General features: G+C 36.6%; 2 protein-coding genes across 5 annotated transcripts in view; one reads left to right on the forward strand and one right to left on the reverse strand.

Annotated features, from left to right (window-relative positions):
• LOC110449517 (inverted formin-2-like) overlaps positions 1–13,656 on the reverse strand; it is a 23,311-nt gene extending 9,655 nt beyond the window's left edge. For 2 of the 4 annotated variants that reach the window (XM_021496432.1, XM_021496431.1), the window contains exons 1-5: positions 12,743–13,656; positions 5,234–5,349; positions 3,158–3,317; positions 2,141–2,322; positions 1,885–1,964 (exon numbers count right to left, since the gene is read on the reverse strand). In XM_021496432.1, coding sequence (XP_021352107.1) covers positions 1,885–1,964; positions 2,141–2,322; positions 3,158–3,317; positions 5,234–5,349; positions 12,743–13,265 — 1,061 coding nt within the window. In that variant the 5' untranslated portion in view covers positions 13,266–13,656. Of the gene's footprint in view, positions 1–1,884; positions 1,965–2,140; positions 2,323–3,157; positions 3,318–5,233; positions 5,350–5,597; positions 5,621–5,682; positions 5,778–12,742 lie in introns of those variants that run through there. The other 2 variants (XM_021496433.1, XM_021496435.1) reach the window with 2 other exon arrangements.
• Positions 1–22,740, forward strand: part of LOC110449518 (beta-1,3-galactosyltransferase 2-like) — a 94,430-nt gene that overhangs the window by 15,610 nt on the left and 56,080 nt on the right. The window lies entirely within an intron of this gene.

Here is a 22,740-nt window from a genome sequence, read left to right on the forward strand (position 1 = left end):
GGGGGGGGTCATCGTTGCGACTGAACCAAAGTGCGTGTTTTGAGCAGCCTTCGATGGACAGAGAGAATACCTTTGAGCCGAACGACCATAAACATTGTAAGGGTTTTGTGGAGGAACTCTCCATTATCTCATGGAGTAGGGCGATCATAGTTGACAAATGAGACGCGAAAGAATGCAAGTAGTTTTACTTAAATAGCAGGTATGTTTGACTGAAACGTGGATTGCTAAAGAGGATGTAGTAGAAGTCGAATGTTATGTGTTTCCTACAATGTATGGTGTCTGGTTTGGTTTAATTTTGTTTAACGTCCCATTAACAGCTAGTGCCATTTAAGGACGTTCCTCCTCCATGCATGTGTGTGTGTGTTAGTCACTGTGTGTGTGTGTTAGTCACTGTGTATGTGTGTGTGTGTGTGTGTGTGTGTGTGCCGGAGACAGGGTCTGTTGGTGTACTTGCCTCCGTGTGATAGCGCGGATCTGATGCCGACTTTATAGTGCTATCTCGCTGAAACACAATGTCGAAGGCACCCAGCACAGCATTCCGCCCTGTCACATTATACTGACAACGGGTGTATGGTAAATGTGGTGGAATCGTATTTTCAATAAATCATCGACTCGCGATTATTATTATTATTATTATTAGTGTTATCGATAACATTAATGATAGCATAGTATTGTGGAATATTGTTGAATCCAGTAATGTTACAAATCTGGACAGTGATGTACGTGTATTTTCAACTAATTAATATTATTGTTTCCAGAAATGTGAAAATGATAGTTTTAATAGCCTTGAATAGGTGGTACGTAAATATAAATGTGTAGGACAAATGATATTTTAGGAGATTTCAATATTAAAGCGGGTATTTATGATGTCGATGTAAGTAATTGATATATAAGTAATCAACATCCAAGGGCCGACGAATGTTTTTTCAAATTCTGTAAATTATATTGACGACTCTGTACCATCCTGACGTTCGAATTCTGATCCTAGTATCAACAAATGGCAGACAGCTCATAACACTAACTAAAACTATTCCTTATATGTATTGTAAATAAACGGGGGGGGGGGGGGGGGGGGGTTGATACAGGGGTATCTAGTGTTATAAATTAGGTATTGACTTTGATGATTTTTTTTTTAACGTATAACATTCACTTTGAGATAAGAATATTTTATGTTCGTCAGACCATTCATAGATTCAAAACACAGCTGTACCTAAAAATGGTTGATAAAAATACTAAATATATACTTGTGGAATCAAATTGAGGAACATTCAGAGAAAGTGCTGTATTTATAGGGAGAAAATAGCAAACAGTTCATCATAAAACTGAATATAATACAAAAGAATGAATTGTTAGATTATTTAATCCTTTCATCCCAATGTTTCTTTAGTAGACTCTACCATGCATCGATCTGGACGAGTCCATTATGGTCTACAGTGGTGAAAGGGTTAAATGTTATTACGCCAACCAGTGGAAATGTTAAACATATTAAAGTGGAGGATACGCGTTCTGTTTGCGTGTGGCTGAAAATAACAGCTCGTCAATTAGTGATTTTATTGTTTATTCTTGAGCTATGTTTATTTTGTAATAAAGGCGTGTACACATATCGAGGCAACATTGACAGTAACCCCGTCATCTTGACGCGATACACAGAAACGATGCGATGCCAACGATCAACGATGCGCAAACGATGCCTTAAAATGGAACATTGGAACGGGGTTTTAATGTGGTAGAAGAAGTTGACCTTTGACCTTGATTCAATCAATATTGTCACATAATCAGTTCATATTGTTGCAAATTGAAATGAAACCTAAATACCAGTAGGTCTGTTGCTTTCGTGCACTTAAGGTAACTGTTCGTTCCACTCGGTAGAAATGGCTACATTACCTTTGGGTCGTGTTACTTTCGATCTGGAACATGTTATAGAGGATCCCAAGTAAGGACGAGCTAATAGGCGTGTCCCGTACCTACAATGGACAACACATAAGTGAAACATAGATCTCTCCAATTAATACTTACCTGTGGCACGAAACAAAGAGCAAGCTTTGAAATTCAAGTGACGTTGGAAATTAAAATATGGTTTCAATAGTTTTAATTCAAAAAGAGATCAACATTAAAACTTTAGTCGACCAAATCGCCATACCCTTGAATAGACTGCTTTAAATAAGGCCTCGGGGTCGCTGATGTTCACGTTCCCCGCCTCCCGCATTTCCTCCATCGCTTCCTCATCTGCGCCGCACTCCTCATCAAATACGTCACACTGTAAGTTAAGTTCGGGGTCGTCCTCAACGCGCAGGTTCGAGATGGTGCTGATGATTCCAAGATCTGATTTGACGATAGAATTATAAGATTTGGTTTGTTTGATTTAATTTCGTTTAACGGCCTGTAAACAGCTTAGGTCATTTAAGGACGTGCCCCCATGTGTGTAGTGTATGCGTGCTTGCGTGTATGTATGCAGGAAAAAGGGTATGCTGGTGTTCTTGCCTCCTCGTGATAGCGTGGATCCAATGCCGACTTTATAGTGCTATCTCACTGAAATACCATGCCGAAGGCACCAAGCACAGCATTCCGCCCAGTCACATTATACTGACAACGGGTGAACCAGTTGTTACGTTTTCCCTTAATGCTGAATGTTAAGCAGGGAATATCAACTACCACTTTTAAGAAAAATAAGAAATAATCATCTATGATGGCAGTAAATATATAACGTAAATTAACGTTTAAATGGAATGTGATAGAGAACACTGAAACATTTTCACCATCACTTACCAGTCAAAGATAATTGAATGTCAAATATGAAATCCAGTCCTTTCCTGCCGTCATGTAAATAAAGGGGCATTATCTCAATTTTCTGCATATGTCATTCCCAAAGCTAGCTATGACACTACTTTTTGTTCGTTTAACTTCAAAAGATAACTGAACTTTTGGGAAACCGAGGGCATATCCTGTTTTTAAAACTGTAATAAGTAAAGCTCCCAGTTATAATAGGAAACTATTGAAATGTAACAATGATGAAATATCAAATCGGTGACTGGCGCTAGTGACAGCACTACAGTCATTGTCGTACTAAAAACAATCGATGATAAAGGTATTTTTATGGTCGTAACAAAACGCTTCAATGACGTAATATCCGGTAGGTTATGTTAGAGACGACACGTACATACAAACTCATTCCTGATTCGTTGTCTCTCCTGGAGTCTCTCATTGGCCACGATGACGGAGTTGATGAGCGCCATGATGGTCGTCTTGTAGGTAGTCAAGTCGGATGTCCGTAACTCGTTAACAAGGAGGCTGAAGCGGTACTGCAGTTTCTTGAATATCTATCAAAATACATAAAAATTACAGCGTTATTTATACTATACTGAAGATTATAAAGGAAGCAATTTTTACTGCCATGTACTTCCAATGAAGGAATTTATAGCAGAGAGAAAAATGCAATGCTGACCTATATAGAGACCCTTTTAGTGTTCTAGTGTAATTTTTGTGACAATCCCAAGACCAAGCTAATACTTTCTCAAGTATAAGAATGTATTTAGTTATAATACAGAGTCGTTGATGTCAATGAAGGACCGAATGCTATGCATTGCTTAACCTTTCCGACAATATGCAACTTGATTGCCTATGATGTTCTAACGTGACAGCACATTTGAGAACGCGTTCGTTCTTAAGCAATTGAACTCCTGAAAATTCTGTTATACACTACTAACCAAAAAGAACCCGCAATGTGATCCTTTCAGAACAGTCTCTTGGTATGTTTTAACTATTCAGCAAACCCATTGAGTGTTCGGGGAAAGAATATTTCCAGTTGCACTATATCTGCATCTATCCTCTTCCTACCTTACAGTTTTATTTTCTGAACCGACTTCTCTTGATTGCCGATAGGATTTACGCTTTTCTTTGCAATTGCCCTCTATGGCCTCATTGTATCGATGTGACGTTTTATTATACACAAAAATAAAAATAAATCTATTCATCAACATGACATGTCGTGCAGGGACACACGCGAATGATTAAACGGTAATTATGTCAATGGAGTCACGTATGTTTAAAAGTATAACGCCCCTAGTAAAATAGGAAAACAATAATTGGGGAAAGCAAAACAATTTTGTTTTTTGTATGACCACCGAAGAGGAGGACAATGAAGGAAACACAAAACCTACTGCAGACCCCATGTAGGTAGGCGCTTACAATCACAGGAGATCGAAATTCTGTCCAAAATGGGTCTACAGTAGGAATATTGTCCATTCAAGCAAAGCGCGAACTACGGGAGCGAAGGAGTGAAACGAACTTTTGTCAAACAAATTTGAATTTAAACATCTAGACTGAAGTTAAACCCTTATTCTGTGTTAATATATAGGCTTTTATCAAATCAAACACTATTTTCCAGCTTCGGGTCAAATAGTCTCCTTCAACCAGACTCAACTTGTCTGCGCAAGCTTCGCCGAACAGAGAAGTGATCAAGCGTCTTGTTGAACGAGATTACGCGTCAAGACGTCATTTTGCGTTACCGCAGTAATTGCTATAATGAAATATGAATTATTGTCTCGCTCAACCAGACGCTTGATCACTCTCTGTTCGGCTTAGCTTGCGCAGACAACAAGAGTCTGGTTAAACGAGACTATATGAATTAAAGAAAAATCATTATCAATGTATGTTTCTATCGTAATATGGATTGCTAGCTTAGGTACATTGTATTTCAAGAATGCATATAACTTTTGACGACAGTCTTGATAAATCATTGAAAGGAATTATTTTATGTTGCCTATAAAGTAATATTTATCCGTCCGACCAAAAAATAGAATACAGTTGTTTACCAAAAATAGTTGATAAAATGTTTTCGCATTGGACGTGTCAGTGTGTTTAGGCTTTATTCTGACTGTAAGCGCTATTTTGATAGAGCAAGTCACGTGTCACGATCATGCAGTAGCATGTTACTTTCTCGACCTTCCGGTTTTGATGTGATTCCTGAATATCACGGACTTAAATACGCCCCAAATGTGACAGTTCTTTTCAGAGAAAACAAACTTTATTTTCGATCTTTGCCGTTTCTGGAAACTACTAAATGGCACTTGGATGTTACTCTGATTTAGCGTCTTTGGAAATGGTGACAATGACAGCGTGATCACAAGGGTCTCTAATCATAACGAAAATGACATATGTGAAACTTTTGGATTTTGTCGGTTAATGTTATATATTTGTAACGTAAATATATGTATCTTACTACAATATGACAGACCTTATAGTTCTCGAGAGCGTCGAGTGTGAGGTAGTAACCGTCTGTAGAGTACACACACAGGGCCGACAACAATTCAAACACCTGCATTTTCACCATCAGGTTCTTCGTCTCCAGCGCTGAAACATAGACAGTCAATGTTTACAGTAGACCTTTTAACTCCTCTCATAAACAGTTGGTTAATAGCTGTATATTCCGGATATTTTACAGCTGAAAACGTAACCATTCTCATACATCTCATAGGTTTAAAAACCCACATGCATATACCTCAAATTTGTTTTTTGAAATCATATTAGATATACAAATAAGACTTAATTGTCTCTATTTAGTTTATCATGAAATTCTACGCATTATTGGATCCTTATACATGCTACACGGAGGCAACTTTACGAGTCGAACTCCCCCGACAACTTATCAGAGAAGTATTGAAAAAGAATCATATGTCAATGAACCCCGGTATGTATTTGGAGATGAGCCTCCTCTGGGCCTGATAACGAGTTCCAGAGTTTGCATGTAATCTGTCGTCTCTGATCAACACACCTGACGAAATACACAAACAAACAAAAAACATCTACACATTCTTCTATGACGTATATAGGTTTGGCTCGTGATAAGTAAACGTGTATCGTGCAAACTTATATATGATCCACGCCTATACGCGTCAGGTGTTTATCGGCGGTTCCTTGCTCAGTGTTAATGTGGGAGAGAGAATCTGCTATATAGATAGTTTATCGCAAAGTCGTCAAACTTATCATGAGATGTTAATTGAAATTATTAGAAATGATATAGATTTAGAACAGAAATTTCGAAACGGCTTACATCACTGCAAAAAACAAAGTTGTCTTCGGGATAATTGAAAAACAGTCGAATGCAGACCTGTGATATATTGTTCTGAAGTAAAATTATCTAGTTGGGGTACAAGCATGCTATTGAATCAGAAGAAGGTTCAGTACCTTTTTATTGGCAGACTTATATACAACAAACACCCATCAGAGGCAGACAAAGCTACCTCTAAAAACATGATTTATTGAGTGTTGGAGATAGGACAAACTCGATGCCTCGCTGTAACCATCGTGTTAACATTCCTTCTTTATCTAAATATACCATCAATCACGTGATGTATCGATACCATTCACTTGGTATACGTGTGTTTGTTTACCGAGGTCAGCTGATGTTTCGCGGGATCCGTGAGAACAATCCCACGTGCCTTTCCGTATTGTTGTTTTGTTTGTGTTACGTTTTGTTTTTGTTAGCTGATTGGTCTACCGAGCAAGAAAAACCACGAGCCTGACCTTGCACAAAGACGGATGATCCATCTTTTCCTGGCAGTAAGACTAAGTCTATAGATATGAAAAGAATCTGCTGGTATATCTTGAAGAAACTTTTTCATTTCCCTTCCAAAAACATTCTGTCGCCACTGTGGTTAAATACAGACTGGTAACTTTATACCTGTACGGCTGGCGGTGAGAGGTACATCAAATGATCTAACTCGTGTATCACGCGATGATCAAAAGATAACGTCAACCGCTAAAATATCCCTATGTCAGTTTGTAAAAAACTGGAAAGGTAACGGCTTGTGATTTAACGTGTCGGAGTATCTTACTCTGTGATATGGTACCAAATTTGATACCACCTTGTTATATATACATGTATTTTAGTTTTGAGAAAACAAAAATACCCCAGAAAACCGTCTGTTTGTGTGTATATCCGTTAAGACCACAGTCTGCATGGTTTCTGTGTAAGACATAGCTCACATTCATCGTCTCCACACGTGCATGCTATGTAGGTATACACGAGCAGAGTTTGAAACTAGACTGGCATGTTTCCCTATGGCATTAATCAATTAATTAACCGAAATTTGATAGAAATGAAAGCATCATAGCACGTAAACAAAACATAAATGGCTGGGTGGGGCGCCTGAGTAACAGGGCTGGATGTTTTGTAATGTATTAAAGATGTATAATATAATCCGTAATATTGTCTATCTTTTTATAATTATATCGATAACTGCATATCATAAAGAACTTCCTTTTTATAATAATATCAATGGACCAACATGCACAAAGATATCAACATGTATATGAAATGTACACCCACATATATATTTGTATCTAACCAATATGTACAAAATATATATCAAATGTAAGAACTAGTATATGACATGAGCCTACGTGTAAACGGCTCGCTGATAGTCAAGTATATCACCTTTCAATAAGCAATTAATGTCAGATATCGAACAGTATTGTAATATATTTTCAATAAATGTCCTCTGCCTGTCACTATATTTAACAAATGATTCCCTTCATTTGGTCAACATGTCACAGAAACAGCCATATGCACGCCTACATTATCGTCACTACTTAGTGTTACGGTGGAGCCTGAATGGAAACCGTTAGAAAGGATAACAGTTTGTAATAAAGTATATATTTCCCTTGTTTTCATTAATAATATCAACTGTTTGTGCGACGTGTGTGACATCGATATATGCGCGAAAACATCTTTCTCCTGACAATTAAACTATTTCTAAGTAATGTTGTGTTGTGATAAGTATATTTATGTAATATAATGTTGTGATAAGTATACCTAAATAATGTAATACTATTACTGTCATAAGTATATCTAAGTAAAGTTATATTTTGATAAGTATATCTAAGTAATGTAATATCGTGATAAGTATATCTAAGTAAAGTTATATTTTGATAAGTATATTTTAGTAATCTAATATCGTGATAAGTATATCTACCTAATGCAATGTCGTGCTACGTATATCTAAGTAATGTAATGGTGTGATAAGTAAATCTAAGTAATGTAATGGTGTGATAAGTATATCTAAGTAATGTAATGTTTTGATAATTATATCTACGTAATGCAATGTTGTGATAAGTATATCTAAGTAAAGTTATATTTTGATAAGTATATCTAAGTAATGTAATATCGTGATAAGTATATCTAAGTAATGTAGTATTGTTCTAAGTATATTTTAGTAATCTAATATCGTGATAAGTATATCTACCTAATGCAATGTCGTTATAAGTATATCTAAGTAATGTAATGGTGTGATAAGTAAATCTAAGTAATGTAATGTTGAGATAAGTATATCTAAGCAATGTAATGGTGTGATAAGTAAATCTAAGTAATGTAATGGTGTGATAAGTATATCTAAGAAATGTAATGGTGTGATAAGTATATCTAAGTAATGTAATGGTGTGATAAGTATATCTAAGTTATGTAATGTCGTGATAAGTATATCTAAGAAGTGTAATATCGTGATAAGTATTCCAAGAAGTGTATTAGTGTGATGAGTATATGAAATGCATGTATAAGTAATGTAATGTCGTGATAAGTATATATCTGAGAAATGGAATGTTGTGATAGATACATGTATGGAAAAAATGTAATAGTCTGATAAGTATATCTAAGTGATGTAATGGTGTGATAAGTATATCTAAGTAATGTAATGGTGTGATAAGTAAATCTAAGTAATGTAATGTTGTGATAAGTTTATAAGTAACGTAGTATTGTGATAAGTATATCTAAGTGATGTAATGGTGTGATAAGTATATCTAAGTAATGAAATGGTGTGATAAGTATATCTAAGTAATGAAATGGTGTGATAAGTATATCTAAGTAATGTAATGGTGTGATAAGTAAATCTAAGTAATGTAATGTTGTGATACGTTTATAAGTAACGTAGTATTGTGATAAGTATATCTAAGGGATGTAATGGGGTGATAAGTATATCTAAGTAATGTAATGGTGTGATAAGTATATCTAAGTAATGCTATATTGTGATAAGTATATCTAAGTAATGTGATATTGTGATAAGTATCTCTAAATAATGCTATATTGTGATAAGTATATCTAAGTAATGTGATATTGTGATAAGTATATCTAAGTAATGTAGTATTGTGATAAGTTTATCTACGTAATGTAATGTTTTGATAAGTATATCTAAGTAATGTAATGTTGTGAGGAATGCAATGTTATGATACATTGTGTCTAAGGAGGATTATTTATCGTTGATACGCATATACAGGGTATGTGTTGGGGGTTTTATTTCTCCTTACGACATATGTAGTGATGTAATACATGTTTTAGAGACAAGACATGGTTCACCAGAGGTTATTACGTCATGTGCGGCGAGGATAGGAGGAGTTATCTCGAATGAGGGGTCAGAAAGAGTATCGTATTTTATGTGAAGGTTTTATTGATTTAACACTTGCTAAACGTTCTTATAAACAACCCACCACCCCATATCAGCAGTTTGTGAATGTTGAACTTGGCATCGATCTCTACAATCGGTATACAGACAAATGAAGCTGGATATTCCTTAGACAAAATAAACCCTCAGAGGCATTTAAATAGTATAAATTGCATATAAATATGCTATATGAATGAGGTTTGCTTGGTTCAAAATACCTGTCCATATCACAGGGACCTGAGAACATGTAACAGCTATATGTGGACCTAAACTATAAGGTGTTCAGAGTAATTTTACATGTTTTATTGGTTTAGATCGACTTTCAGTAAAACTGCCACCCCAATGGTTATAGATACGAGAATATGTACATTTGTAATCATTGAGGGCTGTATTTTTACCGAAAGTCGATCTTAACCCTTTAAACATGTAAAATTACTCTGAACACCTTAGTTTAGGTCCAAATAAAGCTGTTACAAATTCGCAGGTCCCTTTCGTCTATAACTCTCTTTCATCATAACTCGGACACCTACAGCTCCAGACATGTACGTACCGCATGTTGTATAGGGGAGACACAGTGGGGATTATGAATCACCGTCTTAGTTGTTAGTGTTATCGTCAAATAAGTATATGTGTAGATAGGGTGAACTGTCAGTGAATATTCATCGCTACAGCTAAAAACAATGGCGTAGTACGCAAAACTTTTGTTCGATTTTAATTGGAAATACACATGTGAACATTCCACACAAAACTGCGGGTAACCAACACGCTTTTCCCCATGATATCCCTTAATTATTCGAATATCCATTTATATGTATTGTGCTGAGGCGAGAGCGAATAACTTCTGAATAATGCGGAGCTTACATAGACTACGTAACACTGAGGTACAACGTTAACCTGAGGCTTCAAAACGAGCAGACCGTTAAAGAAATTGTGGTCGTAACCCAGATTTAACACACGTAGATGCTGTGCATATTAACAGTGGCCTTTGTTGTGTTATTTATAGGGGCTATCTAAAATCTCAATGCGCAACACTGCACATTTACACATTGAAATGTTTAAAACATATTTTTTAATTTCTTGAGGCTTTATTGATTCGCGGTTCTAGGAAGTGGGGAGCCCAACTGCCTGACATATTTTTGTTTGAGGACTTTTATCTCCATTAGGTCAAATTAATAAAACCCTTTGCATGATTTATGGCCAGTTAATGATTTTACAAGAATTTGCTTTAAAAGAAAAATGTCATAGTATGTTGTGCCTCTATCAGGAACAAAACAGAAACATTAATTGTGATTTTTGATATAATTTTGTGCCTCTATCAGGAACAAAACAGAAATATTAATTGTGATTTTTGATATAATTCTGAAGTCTCTCGGTCGGTACATATGTAGCACATGGTATTTGCGTTTAGCTAAAATTTAAGTGGTTTAAGAAATATAGCAGTTACGGAATAGATGTATGCGAAATTAAAATGCTCAGCGTTTGTGTCCTACAAATAAATATTGTTGTAAATCTTCAATTTGGAGGTAATAAACGATGGTAGGACAGGAAGTTGCCGATGACGCTACATTTGTAGCAGCATGTGTGATAACAGTTCAGAAGCATGTATGTGCAGATTGTCTCATCTAATCGGAGCAATTAAGTTGTTTAAAACAAAATAACACTTCACGTCAACAGTAGCTATACACACATCTGACCTAACGTACCAGGATACACCGCGGAGATCAACGGGAGTCTACCGCCATGCACTTAAAAACCACCACCGGTCGAGGTGCCCACTTACGTTCAAGTCTACATTTCCGAGAAAATGATCGCAACTTCGAAATACTTCAAACACGTATCTAACATTCCTTAGCCATGTACCTACATCCTCGCCATTGATGTAAGCTTTGGTTTGAATGTTATATCCGTATTACAATGTACCTTCTATGAGATTGAAACTATTGGAGTGTATTATCATGATTTCACAATGGGGGAGAGGTTGTTTGTATTCGGGGTGAAGCAAGAGGTATACTCGCAGGTCCTCAGTGTGTTACACCATGTATTTTTTTTATACTTTGATAATATTGCGGTAAAGGGTTATTTCTTCTTTTTTTTTTGCTATTTCTTCTTTTATTTACTTAAAGGCCCACAAACCTTTCCCAAATTCTGCCCAGACGTCCTCTCCAGGTACTGGATGGTACAATGGGGTCAGATACACGCGCGCGCTGTGGGTGGCTGCGTTATTGCTAATACGAAGTAAAATGTCCTGAGTATCAATTCTGTGAAAGCTACACTAAACAATGTGTGTTGGTCTTTTTCTCTTTTCAAACTGTTCAGAACGAACTGTGTTGGCCTCTTTCGACAGTCACAAGTTAAGGAAGAACAACACTGCACTGACCTAAACAGTCGTCCGTTGATGACGTCAGCAAGAAGTCGACAAATGATGATGTCAGCAGACAGTCTGTCATTGATGACTAAACATATGTCCTTCGACTCCATGACCTATAAATACCGGGGTTTGAACCCTGACCACAATGAAGGCCTTAGACATGTAATGCACGTGTTGTATATAGTTAAGTGTAGAACACGCTTGAGATCGCTACACAGTGCTTAGTGAGTCATTGAAATATTTTTCAAGCCAGGAATAGTTATTTTGTTAACTAGTATAGGTAGCTAGGTGTTCTATCTATTAGTGTGTAGCCAGGCTTCACCGATCTCAAGAAATATATACGGCTGTACTGGTCCGTACATTACGTGTGTACGCGTCGGTAGTTATTGTACTACGGAGTAATGTGAAGCTGTTTTGATTATATTAAAACGTTAAATAGCTGTATGGCTGTATTCGTGAAAGGCTGATATAAAATTCCACTGTTTTACTTGTGGTTTTAACTCACAATTATTCAGTATGTGGGTCATGGGGAAAATATAAAAATACAGTACATATTATATGTTTCCTGAATTTGTATACACATACCCTTATTGTTCTTAGCGATATACCACAGTTCTTTGTTTTCAAAGAGGTTACACACGTGTAACTTAACTGACCGAATATTTGGCAAATCTATTAGCTTTAATCTACGTATCGGCAATGGAAACGTGAAAAATAATTGGGGTCGAAATAAATTTACACCTTATCTCGGCAATTAATGTAACCGAGCGTTAATTATATTCATACCATGAACAAACTACGGCGCTTAATCCTGAAAGTGAATCAAAATTACATTCAGCAGTTTGTTTAGAGTCTTGAAAATAAAACTTTCTGTAATAATTCTGTGGGGGGTTTTGGTGGTTTTTTTAATAGACTGGGAAGGGGTTAAGATTAAAACACCTACCGGAAGCGAACCTCCTGCCGAACAGATTATCATTACGGCCCTTGAGAGTTAGGAGACAGTCTAGTCCACTTTGGGAGTTGACCACCTCCCTGATACACATAATACATTCCATCCTTAGGACCATGTCCGAGAGGTGAGTCCCGCCAATCTCGCCGAGTTTCTTCAGGCACTGAAACAGGAACCCGAGACCGTCAAACTCCAGGAACTCCGACATCCAGTCCCGGTCATTTCGTTTGATGCACCGTCGTAATTTGGCCAGGTTGGCGATTGTCGGGTTCCGGATCCATAAAAGAAAGTTAACAGCGTCCCCGCTCCCGGCCCCCCTGTCCGGGGAACTCTCATCCTCGGAGTTCCCTAGGTCTAATCCCACAACAAATCCATCGGAACGGTGTCGCTGGACCCGCTTCTGTTTCCGTTTGTTGGCGAATCTGCTTGCTTTGGTGACTTTGGTCACTCCGTTTGACTGTTTCGGAGTGTCCATCTCTGAAGTATTGCCTGTATGAAGTCTACCAAAAACAACCATCCACTGTTCGCGTGATGGTCCCAACACACAGTAGAAACCACACGGTATGCATGTGCGCAATAGACAGTTTTGAAGATGAGTTGTTGAGAAGTTCGCAAAGCCGATGATTCTAGTAGTATACACAAGACTACAGCCAGGCGGCGGGGAACATCCAGTGTTGTCGGTGCGTGATAATATCGCACATTTACAAACAGGAGTGTGCACACACTACGTACCGGCACGTGTATATATATCTGTTATGCGGCACATCGCGGCAATTTTGATACAAACAATACATGTACTTGTATTAACATACATATGCTTTTACCTTTATACCGAGATCTCTGGTATACAGTGGTGTAATTGATGACAGACCGATCAACAAGCGCCACTCGGGCGACTACCGACATTTATCCTGCATCGATACACTCGGAACTTCTCTTACCCAGAGGAACCTGAGAATTAGATAAAGTAATTACTATGCTGGGACCTTTACTGATGGCGGTTCAGACACTCGGCTAAATGTCAACCCCATGGATGACATTTTAGGGGTTACATTTTAGGTATATACCATCCTTAGGAACGATATTTTAAAGATTTTTTATATGAACCCCGGGAAAACGTCAAATATTTCCTCTCTCTCCTTCAAAATAGGTGGAAGCATAATCACGTTAACGAATTCTCAAGTTTCATTTCCGCCTATAAGAAGTAAGAAAAGTAATTGTTCCCTCTACAGTGCCATAACACATGCGTACAATGGGGCCAAAGCTCTAGTTTCACCTGTCTCCAAAACTGACCGAAAGTGAGACGGGACCTTTGGGCTGGCTCACTCTGCCGCGACAGCAGGAAAAATGGTTACGCATTCCACAATTTGATATAGCCAGGTGTTGAGCTAAATCCCTAAAACGTCTGATAACACTCCGTCATAATCGGTATATGTCGCATGCATACACATTCAGTCTTAACACGCAGGTCCCTGTGTTCTTACCTGCCATGTGTATCAGCTTGCGAGGTGATCACTGTTTGGTAAATAACGAGTATTTTATACATGAGCACAGGTTTTCAGCAGTTTTTGTAAAACAAATGAACAAATCGATGACAGGAGGTGGTTATCATTACGTAATCACGCGGCGTCTATTCACAGCGCTTTTATGTTGGTATAACGTTGCCATGACACGGGGGATCCGGAATTTTTACATAGTGGGAGGCGCATGTCCACGATCGTATAAAGGCATTGGTCAAGGGGGCGGTAACCCCTTGGTCAAAGTCTAGGGACAAAATTTCTGGTGGGTGGTCTACTTTGCATATGCCGGGTCCTGTATTCATGAAACTATCTGCGTACTCAAGCATGTACTCTGTGTTCAATCCCACTTTCTTGTCACTGGCTCAAAATCATGTCACGCGGTCAGAAAATCAAATTTACACATCGTAAATGGTATCATTCTTCATACGGTCGTAGACGTGCGCCTCCCACTAAGTCTCTCCGAAAATCCTTTAGATCATTGACAAAATGCAAATTTGATTTATTTATTACCGGCATAAGCAATTAAGTTGGAGCACAAAACTTGAGTTTAAGCATGATAACGGTTTTAATGAATACGGACCCATGTATAATGAGCCCCCTCGTAAAACAATTAAACGATATTTAAACAGCAATCTATTGAATCATATACCGTCAATACCCTTCATTCGAATTAAACATTTCGTTTTCATAGACACATTGGAAGTGTTGTCTATTCGCTCAATGGACATGCTACAAACCTAATTTTGTATTGGGTCCTGATAAGTTAATTGATCATTGCAAATTGTCACTGAATATATTTTCAAATTTTAAGCCAAACAACACATTCTGCAGTCTTCATAATAGCAAAACATTGTCATTTTGTTACTAATACCCTCAACTTTATTTTGCACAATCTTTTAAATACCAATAGACTAAATAGTTTAACAAATTTTAGCAGTATCTGTTTATGTTTTATTCATATTTCATTTCCCTTTTTTATGAAATTTAATTACCTGTTGATAATATGTTTTTGTAATAAGTAAACCATTTGCCTTGGCAGAATAAAAATGAAACTTACAGTAAATGGGTAAGGTTTTAATGACTCAAAACAAAAGATGACACATTCAATAGACAAGTATAACAAGTGCTGATTGTTACGGCAGACGTTAAAACAAGTCCCCAAAACGACCCCACAGTCGTAAATGATGCTAATTGAGGTCACTGTACTGTTCGTACCCACGTACCAAATTTGGTCGAAATCTGCCAATATCTAAATTTCGACTACTCAGAGGCCATGGCAGCCATCATGGATGTGCAATGGTAAAACAAAGGTGTCTTGCACATCATCTCGCGCCCACCAATACGCATGCTTATTGGAATACGACTTGTAGTTTCGGAGAAAATGTGTGGAAAAGCTTCGGCGGAGGAAGAAAAAAAAGAAACGGGGTTATTACATTTCAATCATTTTCGCGGCGTATTTCGTGTTATGTCTTTCAGTAAGTGTGTTTAACATCATCATCTTTCTTGGGTGCTGCTTTGCGTACATACCCACATCTTTATTTACAATTATGTGATTGTCTTTTTGAAAGTAAAACAGCACAAGAACATAGAACCATCCTCTCCCATTGTGCTCTGTGATGTAGTTATAATGAACGTCAATGAGGAATTGAGCCGTTTGAAACCACCTGACGTGCCAGATGTCAAAAGACAAAGGTATAGAACATTGCAGGTATTTTGGTAACATCAATTGACACGTCCTGGAATCTCAAGGAGTCCAAGAATAGCATCATGTCAATCAGACCGACAACTAAACATCTGCTGCCATCATGTCAAGTTTTGCTCAACTTGATGCCGATGATATCGATATGTCCTCCGAATGCACCTTCCTTATAGCTTCCACTGATTTCGTCATCCAGCTGTTCCAAATACGTAGGAATCAAACCCATAGCACCATGGTATCCGCAATGTCCCAGCGTTTCCAAATACGTAGGTATTAAACCCATAGCACCATGGTATCCGCAATGTTCCAGCGTTTCCAAATACGTAGGAATCAAACCCATAGCACCATGGTATCGGCAATGTTCCAGCGTTTCCAAACACGTAGGAATCAAACCATAGCACCATGGTATCCGCAATGTTCCAGCGTTTCCAAATACGTAGGAATCAAACACATAGCACCATGGTATCCGCAATGTTCTAGCGTTTCCAAACACGTAGGAAAAAATAACACACATAGCACCATGGTATCCGCAATGTTCCAGCGTTTCCAAATACGTAGGAATCAAACACATAGCACCATGGTATCCGCAATGTTCCAGCGTTTCCAAACACGTAGGAAAAAATAACACACATAGAACCATGGTATCCGCAATGAAATGAAGAAAAATCTTTTACAAGATACAAAATACAAGATTTTTTTATTTAGCGTCGCATATCTAAAACAACAAATATTAGTACTCTAGTGCTATTATTGCGACAAACAATGGCTATAAATAAGAAATAACATGAATAAACAACATGTAGGTAATTTCAAAGCTATTTAAGAAATGGCAAGCAAATACATGTATCACAGGCTAATTAAACAAATAAAAACAAGAAAGGTACAAAAACAAAAACAAAAGGGGTTTTAAATTCAGCTCCGATGTATCAGCGGGAAAGTTGCTCCTCTGCGCTTGCCGTCTATAGTATCTGACTGGATTGGGCTAGTGAACTGAGGTTTGCGACTTTCCCCATATTATGAGTTTTTGAGAACAAACTTTCGAAATCAGACTCACTTCAATGCTAATCGGTTTCGTTCAAATTATATTCTCCAATGCGTAACTGCAAATCATAAAATATGTTTGAACATAGAGCCAAGTCAAGTCAATTTTGTTTATTATAGTGTCATATATCCCAATTACATCGTACAAGTATATAGTTACACAGTATAAAAAAAACATACAGTTACATGACAGGGATCAATCATCTTAATGTAAAAATATATAGATCATATCATAATTTTGTTAAGAACAGCTATTATACATAATAAATTAATAAATTAAAACAAACTATCACATGTGCCAATCCAGAGAGCAGGTGATTGGGACAGCCCCTACCTAACAAACTCCTGGATTTTGCACTAGGTTTCTTTTACATTTACTACCTTAAATATTTTTGTTTGTATACATATATGTATTAATTATCAGCAGTAATATATGTAATTGGATTTCATAATTAATGAGGATATAATTGATAAAAACTGAGGATGCTGTTGGTGATCATGATAATTATTTAGGTCAGCAATGATAATATTGATGATGATTTTTATAATTGATGAGGATGATTATGTATTATTGTTGACAAGGATTGATTATAATGATAATGTTGTAGATGAATGAATTATATTTATCATGATGATGATGATAGTTTAATGAGTAGGAATGCTGAAAGTTAATTGTTGAAATGTATGATGTAATCATTGTTTGATAGACGTGAATGATAAGGATAGATAAAGTTGATGAGGAAACTTGTTGATGATGATGATGATGCTGATGCTGTTGATGACGATGATGATGCTGCTGCTGCTGATGATGATGATGATGATGATGCTGATGATATGATGATGATGATGATGATGATGATGATGATGATGATGATGATGATGATGATGATGATGATGATGATGATGATGATGATATGATGATGATGATGATGATGATGATGATGATGATGATGATGATATGATGATGCTGATGATATGATGATGATGATGATGATGTTTATTATGATATTGGAAGTGTATGAGGATGTTGGTTGCTTTTATGCTGATGATTTATTTGGAAAAATAAAACAATTACAAAAAAAATTCCTGGATTTTGTACTTACATATTATATACTATAATAGTAAAAAGGTTTCTTTTACATTAACTGCCTTAAAACAGGATGTCTTTAAAAAAAAAAAGGATTCGGAAAATGATAAATAGATACAATCTTTGCACAATTAGCTTTTTACTGATACTTGTGTAAAAATATCCGCTTCTTCACCAAAAAAATAAAGCACGCAACTGGCGAAATACTAATACATATACAGGTAACGATTCCATGTCGTTACATGAAAGAAAGCCGTCATGTAAAAAGTGCCTCCATTTGGTGTCAATATTGATGATGCGATCCTGTTGTGCTTTACTGTATCGCAGACAAGAACATCCGGACATTGAGTTATATATTGTCATGTGTGGTGACAGTCTAATCTTATACAGAAGGATGGTATTGCAGTCTAGAGCAACATTGAGCAAAGGATAACATGAAAAAATGAACCAGGCACATTATTAAGAATTTATTTGAAATCGAAATATTTTGCTGGATTTGATTATTTTTTCTCATGTCTAAAAGTATTTTCATTTAGGTCCATGGTAAGCGGTGAATGTTTAAACAAAATTGCTTCCATAACTAACAATATCCAACGTATTTAAGCTTTGCATAATAAAAAAAAATGCATTCTTAATGAAAGGCTGTTCATAATTACAAGAAGTCTTATCAACAAGGTTTGCTCTAAAGGGTTCGTAATTAAGGTAACTACACTGGTGTCCGAAGTTTGTATGCAATATATTCAACTTGCGATCTCCAGACCTAAAGCAAATGAGTGGGGATTACTGTATAATTGAAGTAATAACGCTTTTAATTAATTTTAATAGAGTAGTGACAGAGTTGATCATATATGGCTTTTAAACTATGAAGAGTAGGGGGTATGAAGGAAATTAGTAAGGGAGAGTCAGATTGGAGGAATCCTACAGTCGTTATTTGTGCGTGTGCGGTGCATAACCGTTATGTCTTCCAATAAAACGCAGTAGAATCGAAGATGGTAGAAATAATTGAGAGTTTATTTGTTATTTATCTTATAAAACAGTCCCAGTTTCTTCGTTTTGTTATTTTTTTCAATTGGGAATAATTTCCTTTTGCAAGTTTTAGAATATGCTGGTAAGTTATTGAATGGTTGTGGTAGATTTGGATGTAATCAGTTATAGAGGACCCTAACAGAAACGGTCCGTTATATAACAGTGCTTAGAACATATGTCAGTATTGATGCTTTGTTTTATGAAACAGGTTTTGACACGGATTTCAAAGAAACTGGTGAAAATTCAAACAGCTAATTATATAAGATGCATAGCAATTTAAATTGTGATTCTATCCCTTTTAATTTCAGAAATAAAAAGATCGTTATGGCCTTCGAAACAATAACGACTACACGATTCCCTCAGTTAAACTCTGTATTACCAACTCACTAATCATACATACATGGTTAAATTCCTTAATAATTCACAAACAAACTTTGTATTTTGACATTGATTCAACCTTTTTAGATATATGAAAATATCTTCATCAAGAAAAAATCAGTTTCCACAAATTTGTAATGAAACGGAAACCTGTACGAAATCAGATTACTCCGATTCAGCAGTTACAATAGGCCTACGTTACACGGAAGGAAATTCGCAGTTAACATAATTGAAACATTGTCGTGTTTCCAATTAAGGTGGGCCCAACCTTCTCAAATTTAGCGCCACTGCGCAGGAAGATGCGCATGTTGGCTAAATTTCAGAATGATTTACGGTAACCTAACGACACCACGCTTGGATTAAAAAAGTGTCATCAACAATTATTAACAACAATTAAGAACGTCTAAAGTATATCATAAAGAATTTTATGATAAAAGTGCTAAATTTGAACTTTAATTGGTTATAAATCCGGACGGACCTGCAAACGTTTATACAGGCCTTGCAAGGCTCCCCTGAAAGCAGCATCAGATTATTTTTAATATTTGATAAACGAACAACTTTGGTCCGACCGTTGAACCGTTTAAACGAAAACGGCCCCGTCGTCTTCCTATTTAGCTTGAAAAATGGACTCGGGACCGGGATGTCCGACATGATGATATGAGGGCATGGACTATCACACAAGTAAGTTTAATTGCTATATTAGAAACACTGTACTGACAATAAATATCGTACATGCCGTGTACATCTATATCCACGAGGGATTTAGCGTGTCATCACGGAGACAGCAAAATGTCCGACCAATTGAATTTTTTCTATGTCGATGTCTAGTGAAGTCTACCGAAAATTATACTGCATGATATATGGTTAATCATAAAATAAATTAAAGAAAAACATGTTCATGTCAATTGAGACAGCCCCCGCCGTGATATTATGAACGGTAACGACAAAATCACATGTTTTCTGGAACGGGGCTATTTATGGGTGTATTGACAGACGAGGCGAGTACCTCATCCCCGCACCTCCCTTCACTCTCCGGCTCTCCATGAGTACTGGTTACTCTTGCTGAGGAACAGACGTTCTTATTTCATTTATTCTGATGTTTTATTCATTTAGTCTATATACATATTTAGTGAATGACAGACGCGTCAGACTGCAATAGAGATGTTATGACCTTTGAATCCAGCAATTGGACACGGAAATATATCTCAACACCTCTAACAATGAACGGAAAAAAATATGTTTCCACAAATTTGAAATGAAACGGAAATCTGTACGAAATCAGATTACTCTGATTCAGCAGTTTCAGCATTCGCAGGTACAGTAGGCCTACGTAACACGGAAGGAAATTCGCAGTTAACATAATTGAAACATTGTCGTTTTTCCAATTAAGGTGGGTCCATCCTTCTCAAATTTAGCACACCAGTGCGCAGGAAGCTGCGCATTTTGGCTAAATTTCAGAATGATTTCCGGTAACCTAACCACACCACGTTTGGATTAAAAAAAGTGTCATCAACAATTATTAACAACAATTAAGAACGTCAAAAGTATATCATAAAGAATTTTATGATAAAAGTGCTAAATTTGAACTCTAATTTAATATATCGTTATATTCGTTATTTAGCGTATTTTAAACTACAAACTTTCATTCAATTTATTCCATCGTGTGACATAAATATAATTAATATCCTGGAACTATTTGTGTAAATTGTTTCTCCTTATCTTGTGTCAATTTAGATAGCATTTCCTTTAAAGTCGGCATGTGTCATTGTTGTCAGATTAACTCATGCTTTTACTTTGTCCATCTTATACCATATATCTTTCAACTTAATTATATTACGTAACAGGATTAACTGGTCATACCAGATCGGACACTGCATTCAGTCTCAGACGAAGGACGGCTTACCTGGTCGGGTACGGCCGGGGTCTGAAAGGCCGATTGCTATGAATGACAGATGTCACTCAAACTAATTACTTAATTGCTATTGTGTAAGTGTAATTAGGACATGGTTATGATTTGTAACTTCAGTTAGGACCTAGGCATCGGACTGTACGAGTGTGTGTTTGGATACTCCAGAAATTACCCACCGACCTATGGAGAAAGTTATTCTAATAAATTTATATTTGGACAATACAACATCTCCAGAACTTTTACTTTTCAAATTAGATAACAACACACCACACACGAGTTGTTATAATTATATGAAAACTATCCAGTCCGACCATATTTTATATTCAAATAACCGTATTTAATGTGAAATCGATCTCCCGTAAATAAGAACGAAAGTCGTTTACACCGGAAGTTTACCATCGCAGCTGATGATGAAGTCTGAAAGTGAAAGAATGCGTGCTTTCTGTTGTTATTGCTCACTTATCTACATGTTGAATAGAACAAACGATACTCAGAGTTTATCATCACTTGAACGGAATAGGTCATTTCGTACGATGGAAAAAATTATGACCGTCCGTTACCCATCACACTGACGGCGAGACTTTTTCTACTGTGCTGAAGGTTTACAGCAATTCCGTCTTGACTGTTGACAGATATTTTGTTTAGAAATAATTAATAAATGGCAGTGTAAACAGCTTCAAGTGATACGAAAGAACGTCTGAAAACTGCAACTGAAAACTGAAAATAAATGTCTCGATCGTCAATGATCAATACCGAACCGAATCATTCAGACACGAGCAAACGAGTTTTTACAATGAGGTAGATATATAGTGTCATATTCAAACAGTGCATTAGAAAAACAGTAAGAGAATACCATTTTTTCCACATACATGTACCTACAATAATGATTTGTGTTTACATCCATATTGTATGTTGTGTTTCGCCGGGTTTTGCTCATATTGTCAAATTAGTGATATATTGTTAATGTTTGTGAAAATAGTTTTCAATTTACAAATATATATTTTTGTAACTTAGAATTTTATTCAGATTTTTCAAACACATACGCATGACAAATAATGAGATACAAGTCTGTAAATTATGACAGGAAAAGATGGATAATTGTACAGAACACTAATCTTACAGATTTCATACCACTCTACTCACTACATGTCATACATATAAACCTATTACACAGCCTTTGCCTGACTGACATTCATCATTAAACCATACACCCATTTTGCCTGTACCCATTCGTACATACAAAATACTTATGGCCATGCGATGTGTATTTAAGAGAGAGAGAGAGAGAGAGAGAGAGAGAGAGAGAGAGAGAGAGAGAGAGAGAGAGAGAGA

This window comes from Mizuhopecten yessoensis, unplaced genomic scaffold (assembly GCF_002113885.1).
Source record: "Mizuhopecten yessoensis strain PY_sf001 unplaced genomic scaffold, ASM211388v2 scaffold4631, whole genome shotgun sequence".
NCBI lineage: Eukaryota > Metazoa > Mollusca > Bivalvia > Pectinida > Pectinidae > Mizuhopecten > Mizuhopecten yessoensis.